Below are 14686 nucleotides of genomic sequence, written 5' to 3'. Positions count from 1 at the left end.
TCAGGCATATCTTAAAGAAAACTCTAAAAAGTGCTACAATAAAGACATAAGCAAACTATACAGGAACAAGCATGAAGAAGAAAAAAATTTTGCATGGAAAACTTGAAGAAAATTTATTATAGAAGTTGAGATTTAAGTCTGGCTTTAAAGATTAAGACTTTGATAGTCAAGTACTGAAATATTTTAAGCACAGAGTTCCAGTCTTGGGAAATCATAAATATGCATTTGTTTTTTAAACAGAACTTGTTTTTAGTTCTTTAAATAGAATAGCAAGTAGAATGGTTGGCTATAATGAATACACATTGGCTGGATAAGACTAGTGGAAGGTGATTAATTCTATAAGAACAGGCTGCAGTTCTGACCCAGAGGATGTGAAGAATTAATGTGAATTCATACAAACGAGAGCTAGTGTCTTTAAGCAAATATATCTTAGGAAGAAAATGCTAGCAGCAGTGTGTAAAATGGTTTGCAGCAGAGAAAAAAAAAATGTAGAACTAGGGAATCCAGTTAGAAAAATTCCAGCAAGAGACAATTATGGCTCCATCCAGAGCTGTGGAAGTGAGTGGAAAGGAGGATCAGGGGCAGAACTATCTGCACTTATCATGACAGAACATGGGTCCCTAAGGGACAAAAGGAGAAGTAAAAACAACACCCATCTTTCAAGTGTTAGTGACTGGGGGCACTTGTGACTGGGAGTTGAGGTTTGGGAGGATTAACAGTATTCGTACATGTTGCATTCAAGAGAACACTGACATTTAAGTGCCCATAGCTTGAAATTGAAATATAAGCCTCAGAGAGAAATGTAAAATAAACATCATAATTACCACTTAAATTACATGGAAATAACAGCAGGGGCTTTTAGTAATGAAAAGTGCAAAATGGATATCAGGGCACAAACATTGAACCTCTGGGAACATGCACATTTAAGGATCGTTGTACAGAAGGCAGAGCCTGTGAAGGACCTGAAAAGGATCACAAGGTCAAGAACCTCGAGAGGACGAACTGACCAGCTACACGAGTTGTCGGTCACACAGATTTACAGAGGTCAAGCGAGGGGGAATTGAGATGGGGCCATCAGATTTAACAATTAGTTAAGGCTTGAAGGTCTTCAAGACAGGGGTATTTAAAATGAGAAGGTTTTGCTACTTCCTCAAAGAGCTGAACACAGATTTACCATATGACCTGCCAAGTCCACTTCCAGGTATATACCCCTATATACCCCAAAGAAAGGAAGACAGATACTCAAACAGATATTTGTAATTATTCATTCACAGTTGCACTATTCACTGTAGCCAAAAGGTGTAAACAACCCAGAGTCCATCAATCAACTGGGTGAACAGATAAACTGATATAGCCATGCACTGGAATAGCAATGGAATTGTTATTCAGTCATAAAAAGGAATGAAGTCTAATATATTCTGTAACACGGATGAAACTTCAAAGCATTACATGAAATAAGTCAGACACAAAAGGACAAATACTGTGCAATTCTACTTACATGAGGTGTCTAAATTAGTCAAATTCACAGAGACAGAGAAGGGCTGGAAGAAGGGGAATGAGGAGTTACTGCTTAATGGCTACTGTTTGGGGTGTTTCTGTTTAGGGTGATGAGTACGTTTTGGAAAGACAGCGGTGATGGGGACACAACACCGTGAATGTACTTAATGCAGATGAATCGTACACTTAAAAATGGTTAATATGACAAACTTCATGTTGTGTACATTTTGCTATAATTAAGGAAAAAAAAAAGAATCCAAATGGCAAGGAACAGCACAGAAATTGTCAAGAGATGTGAAAAGTGTGGACGTTTAATTTGAAAAGCTCAACTGATAGCCATGGAGGGTAGAGATGTTCTGAACCTTCTATTTTTCTTAAGGCAGAGTAGACCTCAAAACACAGTATTTCTGGGTAAAAGGGAAGAATCGAGTTAAAAAATAAAAAATCTGAAAAGCCTGGCCTAAACCTGTTATTTGAGGGCGGAGGTTAGCACCGGAGTATTCTGTCCGTGCAGAGCAGTACGAAAGGCACCCTCAAAGTTGCGATTTCACTTTTCATTTGAAAAACCATCCAACCGTTTTCGTAATACCGAGTAAAAAAGAATACTGGACCAAATCTTCTTTGACGATAAAAATGAAGCCAGTCCTGGCGAGCACACTAATATTCGTCAAAGGGTGAAGTTTACCTGAACTGGAGGATAGAACTTGGTATTTTTATATTTATTCAAACGGCAAGGATTTTAAGAATGAGGGACATTACACAAGACAACCCCATTTACCGAAGTGCCCTGCAAAGAAAAAGAGGCATTGAAGGGGCACATCAGCCAAATGCCATGTGTGAACCTGGTTAAAATCTGGCACCAGCCAACCGTATAGAAAGAAAAAAAAATTTTGAGACTTTTCAGGAAAATGTGAACTGCCTGATACTGTGGAAACAGGGTCGACTACCAGGGGCTGCATTATTCAATTCTCTCTAGTTTTTACATGGTTGAAATTTTCCATAACCATTCTAGGCTCTTTTTTTGTTAGAAAGATTGGGCCGCACGGGCCCGGCCTTCACTTCAGAGGCACCAGCGGGGCCGCAGGTTAATTCTCCGCGGCCGCCCCGCGCCGCCAGGCCGCCCGCGGTCCCGCGGCCACTTCCCCGCGGCGTCTCCGGGCCCCCATCCCCCGAAGGGCCGCGAGCGGGCCCCCCCGCAACACCGCCCGCGCCGGGGCCCGCAGGCCCCCGCTGCAGGGGCCGCGGCGCCGGGCCGGGCGCAGCCTCCCGCCCTCGGGCCTGCCGCGCCGCCGGAGCCTCTCGCCGGAGGCGCTCAGGGGACGGACGCAGGCCGCGCGGGTCAGCCGCCGCCGCCGCCGCCGGGCTGCGCGCTACTCACCCCGACGCCGGCAGCGCAGGACACCGGCGATCAGGGACTCGGGCTGTGGCATCCTCCCTGCCGCCACAGCCCGGGTCCGAGCCGCTTCGGCCACGGCTGGCGGAGCAGCCCGGGAATAACCGCGGCGCGCTGCGCAAGGCCGGCCGCAGCCTCGGCGCTAGCGCGCACGCCCGCAGGGGCTACGAGCGTCCGGCCCCACCCCGCCGATGACGTCACCCTGCGCCGGGCGCCGGCGTCGGGTCTGCGGCGGTCCGAGACGCTCTCGCGAGCTGCCGGCGGCCCTCGGCGTCTTGACGCCAATAGGAAGGCGTCAAACTTGAATTTCAGGTGAAAAGAATAATTTTGTAGTAGAAATATGTTCCATGGAATATGTGGACTATACTTACACAGAATATAATTGTTGATCAAAAATTCAGATTTAACCGAGCACCTGTCATTTCACTTATTAAGTCTGGCAACCCTAACCCTGGACAAATTCCAACCTTAGTTCTCTCATCTAGACATAGCGGTCACAGGACTTGGGAGGTTGTGTAGATGAAATGAGGTAATCGATGCAGAGTACTTAACACGGGGTATGACACAGAATGAGAGTTCAGTGTTAGCTCGTATTTCATGCGGGTGTGATTTAGGGTAAATTCCTGGAAGTATGCTTTAGTTACAGGCTTAATTTGAGGCTTGTCTGAGCACGTACTTGATCATTACCAAAAACTTTTATAAAAAGCCTTGAGCAGGTTAGTAGATACTTACCAACTGGCTCCAGAATACCAACTAGATTTTTAAATTTCCAGTTGAAAACAAAAAACGTCCACCTATAGGCAAGTATGGATTTCTTTCAATCACATCCAGATTTTTGGATGTTAATTCAGATTTTTCTATTCTGGAGTCAACTGATAATAATATTCAAGATGAGCTATTTAAGCAACACGCTACATCATTTCTAAGACTTACCCATGTTATCTAGTGCCTAAACTACATTGCATTAGAAAACTAAGGCTTAACATTAGGCCTATAGCTCTAAGGAAAAAGACATTTTTTTGGCAAATCTGGTATTTACAGCATCCTCCTTTATGCTTACCAAAAAAAAATTCTCAAATTTCAAAACTAGAAAAAAATTATTTCAAGAAGATACTTTATATTTATACTACTATGATTTTTTTCCTTCAGCTACAGAATTCCTATTTTGTATTTTACTATTATAATAGATTCATGGATTTATTATAATCAATTTTTTAAATTCCTTCCTAGAAGCAGTTAAAGTATAAGTATGGGCTAAGAATATAATCATAATGTAGTGCTTATTTTGTGCTGTTAGACTAACCTTTTAAAGGCTCAGTCAAGTTACTCCGGCCATCTGTGGTATATGAGCACAAATTTTTCTCATGTGTTTCTAGCACTAGATTTCACAGAGTATTTTGCTAAATATGCAGATAGAGAGAGATTATAAATTGGTTCTTTTTTCTTACATTATATATATTATCCCAAAGAACTCAAGCTCCATGATGGGGAGGATATCTACCTGCTCCATCACAACACCTAGACAGGTACCAGGCCCGGGAGGACCACTCAGTTGTTGACTGAATGAACATGATAGATGAGTCAAGTTGTTTCCTGCTGAAAACTACTTACATGTTCTCCCGCATAGGCTATGTTTAGTGAACCTAAGTCTCCCCTACTTGTTTTTACTTCTTTCCATATGTTCCTTCCCCATTTTCTCATTCTCTTTGTCTTTGTGAGTTAAATATATTTCACTTTCCTAGCGACTTTCACCAGGGTGAATGCAACAGCCAGCCCTCTAATCTGAAAGAAGTACTGTACTTCAGAGACCTGGGAGCATGTTCACAAAGGGTAGTAGCCGCTGCTCCCCCAGTTCTGGCTGAACAATTCTCAAGTCAGAACATAGGTTATCAACAAGGCATGCAATCCAAGAGGTGTCAGGAGAGCTGTAGGCCGGAGCCCTAGGTGGGGACAGACACAAAAAGAGCACAGTCAGAATCAGGGAAAAGGGAGTGTTTCCAAGTGACAGAAGGGATGGGACAATGGGAACAAATGGGGAGGCTGACTTGGAAAGCTGGACCAGGACACCCAGGCAAGTGCCCTGGACATCAGAAACTCAGGAACCCAACCAAGCAAGGTGTCAGCACCAGAATCTACGCTGGCAGCAAGAAAGGAGCTCGATACAGTTGAGCTAAAGCTGGTATGGGCCAACCAAGGCTCTCTGTGAATATCCTTCTGAGAAGGCCACTGGGCTGGGTCGTATATGCGGGGTAGAGTGGAGTTGGCAAAAGCTCCCTGTGGTCTGTCAGGACCAAGTGAGTGTGGCAAATAATTGGAAGTAATATTCTTTACCTCAGTCATTGAATGATGGCGTCCTCACTGTGTGACAGTGTACATCTCTAATGTTCAAGGTCTTGCCACCCCAGAAGCTGAGTGGCAGATCAGTAACAGTACGAAGAACTACCATTAGGGGAGGAAAGAAAAGACACTGCTATTATGGGTCACTCTTTGTATTTCACATGACTTCGTGGTATTCCAAACTTGTACTCTTCTCTGTGTTGAAGGGATAGGGAACTTGTTAACCCTTCATTAATGAAAATGATTTGTTTTCCTTTTAGAGGCTGCCCGTAGATGCTTCCAATTCTGGAAAGATTGTATCCAAATACCACTGAAATGATTTGCATCTCAATCGTTTCCTTAACTCGGTACGCTCAGTAATGTTTCCATAGTCAGCAGATTTCAGACCAGGTCTTCGTAGAAAAAACTGCTCCTAAATGGAAAGGAGTCATATCATTAAACCAAACCAATCTTCTGTAATCAAATCATGAAACCTCTTGTAGCAATATGTATTTTCATCATCTGAACTAAAAAACACAAAAACCTTTTGATTTCATCTATAAGAGATGGCAGAGAGGCACACAGGACCTGGGGATCACTCACCCTGCACACTCACAGTGTGTGCTGTGACAGACCATGACCTGCCAGGACAAAGGAGTCACTGTGATTGCTGGGCTCCCGGGAAGCAGAATCCAGCCTTCTTGGAGCCCTCTGTGCCACCTCTGTCGTGGCCTGTCTGAAGCTCTCTCCTATCCAGTGCCACTCACTAAACTTCCCAATGTGGCGGGTCATACAGTCCATTGGTTTTATGTCCAACATTACATTTTAAGTTAGATGGAACTTTTTGTCACTTTATCCTCTGAGAAACTCAATTAACTACTCAGTTCTGCTTGTGTTCAACTATTGAAATCTGACCAAAGTTCACAGGAAAAAAAAAATCAGCAAACATAAAAATAAGTTCAAGATCTCTTACATAAATGCAATTTGAACAATGAGATATAATTTTTTAACCTATCAGGTTAATAAAAGAAATATAAGGTTTAATTAAAATCAGGATTGGAAAAATCATGGGGAGACAGACACTTTCCTATCATTTGATGACAGTGTAGGTGACAGTGTAGAATGAAGGACAGTTTGGACATTATCCATCAGGATTTAAAATGCATTAACTTGTGATCTGTGTCTTGAGATTTTTGCCAGAGACATACCTGCACAAGTGCACACACAAAGATACCTGTAAAGAACGTCATTTCAGCAGTGTTAAGGAATAAAGAATAAAAAGCTGAGATGATCAGAATGTTTATAAATGGGGTACATTAATGGGATCAATTGTACGAGAGCCATTCAAAAGAAATATTTAAAAGAATATGTTTTTGTGTTCTGTTTTTGAGGGACTCAAAAGCATTTTTAAAAATTACTGACATGGAAAAATTGCAGAACAAAATATTGTGTGAATCTAGTTACATAAAAGTAAAGGATATATACTTCTGTGTGTGTATGTTAACAGGAAACTAAATTCGTGACTACTTCTGAGGGGTGGAACTATGGGCTCAGAAAGCTTCCTTTTCACACTCCAGTACTATATGACCTTTTAAAATGAGTTGTTTTACCCCTCCTAAAATAATTTTTTTAAATCAGGAAATATAATAAACATACAAAAGGTATATAAAATATTAATGTGCAACTTAATGAATTATTGAGAAGTCAACCCCAGTAACTCTGACTTGGCCAAGAAATAGAACATGACCTGCGCCCCAGAAGCCGCCTGGCCTTTCCCTTTGCCCAAGTAATAGAAGACCATCAAAGTCCTTTCCCTTAGTGTAAATGCTGTCCTGTATTCATGTCTGCTCTTCTCTCTGGCTTTGATAACTGATTACGCATCCATAGATTATATGGCCTGATTTTACTCATTTTTAACTTTATAGAACTGAAATACTATATATTACGTATTGTGTTGGTTGATTTACTTTTCAGAAACTTGAGCTCCCCCAGAAATTAAAATAAAAAGTAAGGTGTGAGTGTAACAGCTTACAATGAAGTAACTTGAGAATAGTTCAACTGGGAGAGGTGGATGAGTGGTTGAGGGGAGGCCACTAATTTAAGGAAAACAGATAAAAGAAGACAAATGGTTAACTGGAAAGGCATAGAAGACTTCTTTAGAGCAAGTCCTCCTCAGTATCCTCCCTCATCTTTCCAAATCGGAGACGTTTTCTTTCCTTGTATTCATCCAGCCAAACGTGTACCAGTCTGAGACTGTTATATGTCAGAGCTTTTATAACTGCAGGTTGATCTGGGATGTGTTTATCGATATGTCCTACTCGAGAGCAGGGGAGTATGAAGAGTTGGCCTCCACACATCCAGATCTGGACATAACAAAAACAAAACATATTATTGTGTGTTTACTAGTAATAGGCAACTGCTGAACTTTTTTTTGCAAACAACAATAGCTAACATTTTCTTAACTCATTTAATCCTCACAACAACTCTATGGTGTATGATTATCCCACTTCACAGATGAAGAAACTAATACGGACTGGTTAGGAAGCTAGCCCAATGACACAGAGCTGGTAAGTGGCACAGCACAGGGTTCAGACTTCTGTATGTGTATGTTGGGGGCCAGAACTTAATGTTAAATGAGTCTTTCTCTCATAGATGACCAGTTCTGATGCTGGCCTTATATGAAGAGTGGCAAGATGTTTTGGCCTAAAAGTAGCCCCGAACAATATTCTGATGGTAATGTCTTCTGAGCTAAGTAATTATTACTAGGTGTCAGCTAACAGGAAAAATACTGATCATGGCTGAATTCAATTATTTTTTTGTATTTAAAATATAACACTTATTTTTAACAACTTTTTTTTATTACACAAAAGTAAATATGACCATTGAAAAATTGGCAAGTATAGAAAAGCAGAAGAGCATAAAAACCACTTCTTGTTCTGACACTTTGTTGGTCAGTACTGATCCAGGTATGTATATACACACACATGTACACATGGTATTAAGATAACTTGCTTCTTTCATTGGATGTGAAATTATTTTAAAAGTCTTACATTGGACATTTTTGTAGTTTCCAAGTTTTATTATAAATAATACCACAAAAAATACAATATAAATCTTATGTACACAATCTATAAATCTTACATTATACTTGCCATGACTCTTTTGTTTAATTCATTGATCAGAATCACTTAGGAACTTCAAAATGCAAATCTTCGGGACCACCCAGACCTACTGAACCTGGAACCCTGGGGCTGGGGCCTGGTAATCTGTATTTTAACCAGCTCTTTAGGTGATTATGCTACAGTTTGAGAATCACTGTTCTAATGGATCAAGATCATATATCCCAGTTTTAAGAAAGTAGGAAATTAAGACTTTCACTGAAAACAATATTCAGATTGTTTATAAGAACAATATTTAATGGTGAAATACATCACTCGGATGGTCAGAAAGGGTTATGTTAAAGAAAATGGAAACATACAACTTCGGACATAACATGAGCCCTAATGACTGGTGTTACTAACCTCTAGAGTTCTTTAGCAATACCCAGAAATATCCCCATAGAATGTCTAGAAAATATCAATTGAATTCATTTTCTAAAATGGTTGGCACGGTAGAAAAATCCTTAGACCAGCAGTCCAAAGAATTAGGTTCTTTTATCAGCTCTGCCACATGCTTATGATCAGATACAGCTTTTCTAGAATTGAGAACTAAATAGCTTTTAAGCTACAGTTTGGGATGCCTTGTTATGCAGCAAAAGCTCACCGATTCTAGCTATCTAGAATGTCTTATTATCTTTTTAAAAAGTGAGAACTTAAGGAAATGTGGAAAATCATTAATATCTGTTAAGGATACAGAAGTGCTTGTTTTTGGTATATTTTTATGTTTGAAATGTTTTTTGAATAAAAGATAGGGCTATGATTACAGAGTAGAAAACAAAACTAATCAAGTGATAGAAGAAGAGTAAAAGTAAAAAAAATTTTAGATCTTTCTCAAAAATCAAAAATTGAGGGAAGCTATAGCAATTTAGCCCAGTCTTCATGGGACACATGTGGTTGTTCTTTTACTCTTGATTCATTATTCATGTCCATTTGGACATGCCTTTTGCTTTTCTCACTGACCATGTGGGTGTTCTGCTCCCAGCTTCTATTATTATTTTTAGTTGCAGCTCTAGAGCCAGTGTTCCATTGAGAGCATTATGTGATGGTTAAAAGCATGGACTCGGGGGCTAGTCAGCATGGTTCAAATCTTCTGTGAGCTATGATCTGCCACAAGTTACTGAAGTTATTCAACATATGTGGGCCTCATCTATAAAATGAGAATAGTAACAGTATCTACCTCATGGGATTGTTATGAGCATTAGATAATGTGATATTATAAAGTGCTTAGATAATTGTAAAATAGTGTCTCCCTGCTGTAGAAAAGTGCAACAGTGGCCACACATGATTTTCATCCCTACAAGCACACTTCTTTGCAAGGAACTTTGCTCCTCATTCCACCAAGAGATGAAGTTTATTTCTCTATTTCTTGAATCTGGTCTTGGCCTCACAATTTGCTCTGGTTAGTGGGACATTCACAAATGTGATGCAAACATTCTTGGAAATGTTTGCAGCATTTTATGACTTGCCTTTTCTTGCTGTTCTTGGGAACCTCACAATCACTTACTTGAATGTGAATGAACCTGGGCTAGCCTGCCTGATGATGAGAGACAGATGGTCAGGTCATCCCCCTGCCCCAGCCATCACTGCGCCAATGTTCAGACACGTAAGTAAAGCCATCTTGGACTAGTCATCACCAGCTTAGTCTCCAGATGAACACAGATAATAAGCAACACCAGTAGAAATCAGCCATCCTGGCTGTGACCATAAGACCCACTTTAGCAACACGATGAATTATGAGAAATAACAGGTGTTTGTTGTTTTAAGCTACTGTGTTTTAAACTAACTGATACATGAGGGGGCATTTTTCTTCTAACTCCAGTTTACTCATTAAGAAAGACTTCCATCCCCACTTGGTTGCTTATTGCAGAAACTGGTGTGATAGATTGAAATAATGTTGAGCGAATATTAGCTCACTCCTCCATCACTCACCCTTGGGCAAAGGATATTTCTCTGAGACACTGATTTCGGGCTCGTCCATTTAACATGCTTTGACCAGTGAATGTGAGCAGGCGTGATGCATGCAGAGGCTTCAAATATGCTGTGTGGTTTGGCTTGAAGTCTGCCTTCCTGCCCATCAATGTGAGAAGAATAAGCCCTGAGTTGCTAATACTCCTAGAATGACAGCAGACCTAAACCGACCTCAGAGGCTAGTGCCCAGCCCAGCTAATCTAAATTCCCAGGCAGAGCTGCCCTGGCCAACCCACAGACATTTGAAAGAAAAAGGTAAATGCTTATTGTTCTAAGCCACTCAGTGTTGAAGTGGGTTGTAACCCATGACACCCCTTTCTCTCAACATCCATCCTATGTGATGATCTCCAAGTTCTGTCCATTCTGCACATAAAATATGCCCAGAATCTGTCCAGTTCTTTCCTGCTCCATTACCATTGCTCTAACTCCATCCACTATTGCCCTTTGGCCAGATTATTGAAGAAACCCCTGGTCTCCCTGCTTATCCTCCACTATGTTAACCGGCACAACCACTGTTCCTGTCCCACTTAAAATATCTGTGGCATTCCATTGCATGCAAGATACAGTCTAAATCCTTGCAAGGCCCTGCCCCTGCCTCCCTCCCCAGCCTTGTCTCACCATTCTCTCCTCACACCTCACTAGTTTGCTCCATTGACACCTACAGGTTGGAAGGCTGCCTACTTTCTGAGCTGGTGGGCAGAAATTGGGGTATTACTAAATTTCTTTTTTTCTGTAATCTGTATTTGTGAGGTGAAGGAGGGATTATCACAGGACAAAGCCAGGCTAAGATTTTCTCAGTCTGCTCCACTGGCCTCACAGCTAAGGTGGTGTTGCCTCCCAGGCGCAGGCTGTCAGTTTTAATTTCCAGTGGGATCTCATCATTTCCAGTCTCAATAAATATCTTAGCAGAAAGTTAAGAGAGGATGCAAGCCAGATACTATTTTAAATGAGAAGTCTGGGACAGCTGTCACATTAATAAAAGGAAACAAACGTTGGCTGAGGGTGTTAGGTGGCAGACACTGTATTAGACGGAAGATGCGCATCACCTCAGCGACTGCACACAAAACTGGTGAACCGGTGGTTCAGCCAATCGCAAACATTTCTCAACCATTTTTTATGCGGTCAGTGTGCCAGGTGCCGAGACAGTTTTGAGCCAGTCAGACCCCATCCCTGCCCTCGTGAGGCTTACGGTCTGGTGGGTACACAATTGTGGGGCCCAGCACCAAATAAAAAGGAGGCCCTGTTTCAAAAATTACTAGAAATCTTAAGGTGGCAACAGCAGAGCATTCAGCTAAGTGTGGGGTCCCTCCAAATGGGGCACCATGTGCACCCACACAGTCCTCATGCCCTGAAGAGCTCCTGGGTGACAAGGGGCAGTTGACAAGAAGAACAAACTTGGAACACCCACGTTTAAGAGATGCGCAGAAGAAGAAATTCCTGCAAAGGAGGTTGAGAACAACCAGGTGATAGAAGGAGAAACAGGAACATTGTCCTAAACTCCAAGAAAACGTCTGGAAAAGCCTGGTCCACAGTGTCAACTGCTGCAGTAACCTCAAGTGAATGGAAGACCAAAAGCCATGCGTTAGGGACATCAATACTAAGCCGGTGGCAGCTCCCGGAATGATGTCACAGGATGCTGAGGGCCTTCAGGATGTTGACTTACTGGAATGAAGAGTAAGCTAGAAATGAAGAAGTGTGTACAGCTGTAGATGATCTCTTCTCAGGAAAGACAAGGTTACTCATCTTGGTTAGAGACTGCTGCCAGTGTCAAGAGAGTGCTTTAGCTATTTATTAATTTACATGTTTGTTTATGAAAAGAGAGACCCAAGCATACTTAAAAGATATGCAGGGACCATTAGGAATGGAGTAGTGGAAAACACTGAGGTGAGGATAATTACTACCTTTGAATAATAAGTTAGCTGTTATTCTCTATCTGGAGGGAATATAAAGCCAGGAAAAGGAATATACTCACTTTTCAAATACGCATGTATTGTTCACAAAATTGGTTCTATTCTGAGACACAAGAAAGTGCTTATTAAGTCATTAAGTCCTGAAAGGGGGAACTTCCACATATCACGTTCTCAGAGAGCAATGCAATGAGACAAGGAATAATCAACCAAAAATGAAAAGTCCCAAAGGCATGGGTGTTATAAGATAATGCCTGGATCACAAAGGGATGCATGAGTAGAAAAAAATAAGCTATGAAAAGAACAAACCTACAGGATGATGCCCCATAGGGGCTAGAGGAAAAACATATTGCTCCAGACAGTCCTATATTCAAACAAGGGATCTAAAGCATTACGAAAGAAATCTGTGCTTAAAACAACTGAAGAAAGTAACCAGCCAAAGGAAGAAAGAAAAAGGTAAGACCCAAAACAGGAATAAAATCAGAAAAGTAAACGCAAGAAGCAAATATATTAAATGTTTTAATACATGCTAAAATTACAAGCAATTCAAAGTACAGTTTCTGCAGATGACTTCACAGAGGATAAAGAACAGAGAGCAAAAATTAAAGTAGAATAACCATGGCTGTCACTTGTTAATCAGCTCCTATAAATTATGTCTTTATTACAGCCTTGTAATAGGGGTCATTGTTTTTCTGCATTTTACTTGTAAGGAAACTAAAGCTCAGAGAGAATATGAACTTAGTCATCCATTAAGCTGTTTTCTCTACACCAGGTTGTCTATGTTGGGAAGAGACAAATGAGGAAGAGAAAAGTGAGAGAAAAAATATTAAAGGTAATATGGTGAGCTCATAGCCCTAATTTTTATGCACAGTTCAAAGTGATTATAAAAATCTATTAGGATTTAGTCAAAAACCAAAAACTCACTATGATAAACATACAATAAACATTTGAATAGTATCTTAGTATTTTCTTCAGTCTCTCTCTCCAGGAATATCTACTTTGTACTTTATTCCCTACCCCAGTATCTCATCAAATCTTCACAAAATTCTGAGAATGGCTTTTATATTTATTCCTATTTAACAGGTAAAGAAACTGAGAACTAGAAAATTAATGACTCACTAGGACTCATTCTGGTGTCTAATATCTAGCATTCTAACATCATAGGATTATTTAAAAATTAAATCTATTTTTTTAGTTGAGATATAATTCACATACCACAAGAAATTCACCCTCATATGGTATACAAGTCAGTAATTTTCAGTATTTTTGGAAGGTTGGGCAGCCATCACCATCCTCTAATTCCAGAACAGTTTCACCACCCCAGAAAGAAGCCTGGTGCCCATTAGCAGTCACCCTACTTCCTCCAGCCCCTGGTAACCACTGATCTACTTTCTGTTTCTACAAACTTGCTTAGTCTGGACTAATAGACTCATATAAATATGACTGACCTTTTGTGTCTGGCTTCTTTCACTTACCATAATGTTTTTAAGGTTCATCCATCTGGTAGCAAATATTTAGGATTTAAGAGTCAGGAGACAATGTGGACATCCTTTCCTGAGTCCTCTCATTTTACAGATGGAGAAACTGAGACCTAGGACAACTATGTAGTGAATGGAATCCCCATCCCCCACTGCCCAATCTTGTACTATTTCCACCAAACTATACCCACCAAGATAATCAGTATAATAATAAAGAGATTCCACAAATAGATCAAAACATTATATTAATTTGATATACCAAACATTATAAGTAACAAAATACATAATAAGAAAAGCTAATGTTTTTCTAAATATTTTAAATTTTTGCAAGGAGTCCCATAAGTCATTTATTTCATGTGACCCAAGAATGGTACCAGATGCTTATGTAGGAAAATTGGGCTATGTAGGAAAATTGGGCATAATTACCACAGTATATTACATGACTACAAGTTAGAGTTCATGTTCTATGTACCAAGTTAGCTGTTTAAAAAACAAAGTCTTAATTACCCTTAGTGAGATTTCCAAATTTTCTCCTCCCCAGAGCTCCATGCCCTTGTCATACTGTCCAACCTCATTAAAGTAATGCCTATTTATGGCAAAAATTCCTCCAGCCATCGCAGGTGACCTAAAAAGGGAATATAGTTATTAGATTGATTGCATAGATGCAGTCATTTCACCAAATTATATTGAATATTAGCAATAACTTAGTTAAAAACTAGAAAACCATATTAATACCAAAATTATCTTAATATGCATTTAAGTATGTAAAATTACACTGAAAACCATTACTACCTATAAATAAGCAATAACTTCTACTTAGCTCTCACCAAATTATGTAAGCAGTACATTTCAAATGTTGTCTTGGTGAGAGAGAATATTATCTTCAGAATGTGAGTTTTCTTGGGGATGACGATTAAATTGGGTAGTGGAGTTCAGAGACCTCCCTTTCTAAGGGTGTTAAGTGAATTA

The 14686-nt window shown here is 40.3% G+C and overlaps 2 protein-coding genes across 4 annotated transcripts in view; both read right to left on the bottom strand.

Moving 5' to 3' along the window:
• Positions 1-3067, bottom strand: part of GALNT11 (polypeptide N-acetylgalactosaminyltransferase 11) — a 51759-nt gene extending 48692 nt beyond the window's left edge. Inside the window, exon 1 of one of the 3 annotated variants that reach the window (XM_036899556.2) lies at positions 2876-3067. The gene's annotated coding sequence lies outside the window, so the exon portion shown is untranslated. The remainder of the gene's footprint in view (positions 1-2875) is intronic. The other 2 variants (XM_036899555.2, XM_036899551.2) reach the window with 2 other exon arrangements.
• Positions 3068-5437: 2370 nt separating this feature from the next.
• GALNTL5 (polypeptide N-acetylgalactosaminyltransferase like 5) overlaps positions 5438-14686 on the bottom strand; it is a 58493-nt gene continuing 49244 nt past the window's right edge. The window contains 3 exon segments of the mRNA XM_057504989.1: positions 5438-5641; positions 7425-7569; positions 14225-14342. Of these exon segments, the coding sequence (XP_057360972.1) occupies positions 5484-5641; positions 7425-7569; positions 14225-14342 (421 nt within the window). The 3' untranslated portion in view covers positions 5438-5483.

Source organism: Manis pentadactyla, chromosome 7 (genome assembly GCF_030020395.1).
Source record: "Manis pentadactyla isolate mManPen7 chromosome 7, mManPen7.hap1, whole genome shotgun sequence".
Classification (NCBI taxonomy): domain Eukaryota; kingdom Metazoa; phylum Chordata; class Mammalia; order Pholidota; family Manidae; genus Manis; species Manis pentadactyla.
This window is presented reverse-complemented; position numbering and strand designations above follow the sequence as displayed.